Source organism: Limulus polyphemus, unplaced genomic scaffold (assembly GCF_000517525.1).
Source record: "Limulus polyphemus unplaced genomic scaffold, Limulus_polyphemus-2.1.2 Scaffold7312, whole genome shotgun sequence".
NCBI classification, from domain to species: domain Eukaryota; kingdom Metazoa; phylum Arthropoda; class Merostomata; order Xiphosura; family Limulidae; genus Limulus; species Limulus polyphemus.
In genome coordinates this window covers 1-4,847 of record NW_013672922.1, presented here as the reverse complement: position 1 = coordinate 4,847, position 4,847 = coordinate 1, and the positions used below count along the sequence as shown (strand labels likewise).

General features: G+C 35.3%; 1 protein-coding gene across 1 annotated transcript in view; it reads left to right on the top strand.

Moving 5' to 3' along the window:
* Positions 1–2,090, top strand: part of LOC111089774 — a 10,199-nt gene extending 8,109 nt beyond the window's left edge. Inside the window, exon 2 of the mRNA XM_022402829.1 lies at positions 1,831–2,090. Coding sequence (XP_022258537.1) covers positions 1,831–2,042 — 212 coding nt within the window. The 3' untranslated portion in view covers positions 2,043–2,090. The remainder of the gene's footprint in view (positions 1–1,830) is intronic.
* Positions 2,091–4,847: the final 2,757 nt, after the last annotated feature.

Sequence of the window (4,847 nt, the reverse complement as noted above, 5' to 3'; positions counted from 1 at the left end):
CCATGTCAAACAACATCGTGAATAATTGGGAAAGATCAAAAACAGATGGATGATAAAGAGAGAAACCATGTTACACCAGTCATGGCAGAAGGTAGACCATTGAACATTGTTAAATGGCTATGGGAAGTCTGATGGTTTAGGAAAGGAAGGATGTGACATCAATATTCTGTTCCTGAGCTGAGACAATGGACGTGACAGGAGACACGAGTAAAGATAGGGGAGATTGTACAAGTAAAGGCCAGAGCAGAGGGAACCATGGCTGTGCAGGCCAATATGAAGTGGTTTGGATGAGGGTGAAACTATGGACAGAAGTTGAAGTAGACATAGATGTAGACAGAAGTAGGCATAGATGTGAAGACACCTCCAATACTGACTGAACTGGGTGTGGAATGGGAGACCAATATGAAGGAAGTTTGATGTTCATTGTTTGGCGAAGGCATTGATATGAGGTGTTTCCCGTTGAGAACACACCAACTGGAAGATATGAGGATTGAAGGGCCACTTCATTGGAAGAATCTGATTGGGATGAAATAATTGATCCACAACCATATTCACGGCACCAAGAACATGGTCAGCTAAGATCACCATGTGGTGATTGTGAGTTCAGAAAAGGATATCCAGAGTTTAAAAACACAGTGACCAGCATTTGGTTGTAGCTTGCTTGGTGATACAATTGGCAACAGTGAAATTTTCAGAGTGAATGTTAACCCCCCATCCCTGGACTAGTATAACTGGTCTGGTTCCTGTCAAGCCACAAAGAGAGGTCAACAGAAGGAAAGATAGCATGGTAGTCCAAGAGATCCAAGGAGAAGCTCCTGTGATCGACAAGTATCCAATGAAGTGAATGCATATGAACTTGACAAATAGAAATGAGAGTTTCCAAGTAGTTTCCACATCCTCAAAATAGAACCTATTGAGCTGTTAGAGAATGTAATGTGAGGGCCATTATAACTGTTTGCTCCATGTTCCGGAGACAAAGAGGAGAAGGCTGGATCCAACTGAGCTTGTAATTGAAGAAAACCTTCAAATGAATAAGCTGTTGAGTGGGGTAAGAATAGACATTAAACCCATCTATGTTGCTTGTGGTCCTATGACTGAAGACTGGAAGATGTGATCATCCATGTAATCATGAGTACAATGGCCCATTGAGTGAACTTGTTAGGCAATTGTGCATACTACCTGACAAAACACATGTTATTTGTACTTGTAAATTAATGTGTAAAATGATAAAATGGCAACAAAGTGCTTTTAAAATATTAAAGAAGCATTTGTCTCAAAATGAATAGGAGAACAGTATTTGTTTATATAAATGAAACATTAAGAAACTTTCTAACTGACCATTTATTTCTATAAATGTGATTATCCTGAACAGTAACAGCCTATACAATCCAAATCTCCAGTAATTTAATTTAACATACTGAAGGCAGTAATGAAACAGCTTCTAATAATACCTAAACTTCAGATAACATGATAATCACCAGTTCAAGTTAGAAAATACTAACAGTTAATCCAGAAAGACATTGGCTGAAAGTTGTTTTGGTTGATGTTACATTGTACTATCATATATGAACAGGCAGTTTTAGATGTTATCTACTAAAAACGTCTCTTGATTATGGTACGTTACCAACAGTTTGTTTTTAATGCTATTCGGTTCTGGGTAGAAAATGTTTTTTATAAACTTTAAACTTAGTTATATTTTTAGTATTTCTATATTAATATTTGTGTTGATCATGTTTGAACATTAAAATGTATTTAGATGCTTATCAAATTAAGTAATGCGTAATATATTTATTATTACCTAATTTTTGACATAATTTATATCTACTTTAGATAAAGAGACCAGTGGGAACATCTGTGATGGGAGTCAGTTTCCTGGTTATTTTATAAAACAAGAAAATCACTTTACAGAAGACGTAAAATCCGAAACTAACAATATTAGTGGAGAAACAAAGTTAAGTGGAAATAACCTTAAAGCATCTAACAAACATCGGTGTGATGATAAACTATACAGTTGTGGAAAAACATTTGATAACATAACATAACAAAAGAAGAAGTATTCTGGAGAGAAACCGCATCATTGTGTAGTTTGTGGAAAACAGTGTAGATGGAAGAATCAGTTAAAACTACATGAAAGAATACACACTGGGGAGAAACCATACAGTTGCACAGACTGTGGAAAACAATTTCGAGCCAATAGTACTTTAAAAAATACATGAAAGAACACACACTGTGGAGAAACCATACAGTTGTAAAGTGTGTGGAAAACAGTGTAGATGGAAGAATCAATTAAAACTACATGAAAGAATACACACTGGGGAGAAACCATACAGCTGCACATGAAAGAATACACACTGGGGAGAAACCATACAGCCGCACAGACTGTGGAAAACAATTTCGAGCCAATAGTACTTTAAAAAATCATGAAAGAACACACACACACACTGTGGAGAAACCATACAGCTGTAAAGTATGTGGAAAACAGTTTTGTACAACTGTAAGGTTTCTCCTCACTATGTATTCTTTCACGAATTTTTAAATCATTCTTGTCTCTAAACCGTTTTTCACACACTGTACAACTGTAAGGTTTCACCCCAGTGTGTATTCTTTCATGTACTTTTAAATGATTCTTCCATCTCTGTTTTTCACACACTTTGGAACAAAGGGTCACTTAAAAATACATGATAGATTACACACTGGGGTGAAACCTTACAGTTGTGCAATGTGTGAAAAACGGCTTAGAAAAAAGTATAATTTAAAAGAACATGAAAGAATACACATTTCTCTCCAGCTTTACAGCTATATAAAGTGTGAAAAACAGTTTGGAAGAAAGGGTCAATAAAAATACATGAAAGAATACACAGTGGGGAAAACCTTACAGTTATATAGTGTAAATAAGTGGAAACGTGAAACACCATCACTGTGTTGTTCCAATGGTAAAGTTACCTTACATGTAGTAGCCAATCCACCAAAACCAATGAAAATGCTGCTCCTAGGTGACACATCAGATTCTGTATGTTTACCAAAGATCATCAGAGGCTACAACTCAGCATTTCAGCTGATATCTTTTGGAGCCAACATCGTCCTTGAAGGCTGATTTATGCCAACATTTAAAATACAGGAACAAATCTACTATCACGTTGGATCAAATCAACCTCATCCAGTCGAACATCCACAGTTTCAAGAACTCTATTTTTTGGGAAATATGCAAAAACATGCAGAATATTGTTGTAACTACATGAAGGGTACCAGACTTTATATCATACTGCAACTCCAGGAGATGATCCATACCACTAACAATTATATACGAAGCTTTAAATATGCACTTGAAAGTGCTCCTACCTTGGACTACCATATTGTGATCAATGTTGATAAACGACCATATAGAGAACACTGTGTGATTGATTCAATGAGCCAACTTGCAATGAGGTTGTCTTGGTCATGAATAGCCAGAAACATGGAAAAAGAGACATTGTCTTAAAATTTGGAGATAACAGTATAAAGAGGATAAATGAGACACATAGATCTTGTGATGCTCTTCAGTATCCACTTATCTGTGTGCATGGAGAAGATGAATACCACTTTGAAATTCTACAAGCTCAAGGAACAAAAACTGCCATGCATGGATTTCTATGCCTACAACTTCATGATTCGAAATAATTACTTCAACCATTTACAGCATTGTCAAGATTTGTTCCAACAGTATGCTGTTCATACTGTATGTATGCCAAGGTGGAGACAGAAAGGTATATGTACATGAAAATACACCAACATAAACTGCTTGTTGACTCCTACATTCATCTTAGTAACATCAACAATGATGAAAGTAGAGGCAGATGCATTGGTTGGCTGTGCATTTTTCCATTCACTTTCATAGGAAGCTCAAGATACATGCATGAACGATCTTAACATGCCATATGTCTGAACATATGGAACACAATATCTCTTCATCACTTTTACCTGCAATCATTCTTGGAAAGAAGTGAATGATGAACTTTTCCAAGGACAGTCTGCGAAGGACCAACAAGATTTGATGGCCAAATTTTTTTCGACAAAAATTATGCAACTCATAAAAATGTATAAACTCTTTGGCCCTATAGAGTGGCAGAAAAGAGTATTCCCTCATGCATACATTTTCATCAGGCTAAAAACAAAAAATCCAATCCAATAAAATATACTCAATTATCTCTACAGAGCTTCTAGACCCTATAAATGACCAACGCTTCTTTAACACCATCAAAATAACAATAACTCATAGACCATGTGAGCCTTGAAATCCAACGTCTTCATGTATGGAAAACGGAAAGTGTGTGAAAAAGTATCCCGGGCAATTGATAAAAGAGACCCAAACTAGATATCCTCTCTACAGAAGGATGAAGCCTAAGGATAGAGGATTTACTGCCACGATAAAAATTTTATAGTAAACAAAGAGTGTTTACACGTAATTAGGAGTCACGTTAAAAGACAAAATATTATCTTATTGTACATGAACATGGTTGTGTTAAACTTATGAAGAGGAACAAGATTACAGCTTACATTCTTTATTTTATAGTAAACAAAGAGTGTTTACACGTAATTAGGAGTCACGTTAAAAGACAAAATATTATCTTATTGTACATGAACATGGTTGTGTTAAACTTATGAAGAGGAACAAGATTACAGCTTACATTCTTTATTTTATAGTAAAGAAAGAGTATTTACACGTAAATAGGAGTCACTTTAAAAAAACTAGATTTTATCTTGGTGTACATGAAGTTGGTTTTGTTAACGATATAAAAAAAGAACAAGATTACAGATTATAATTTTTATTTTATACTAAATATAGATTATTTACACGTAATTAGGAGTCA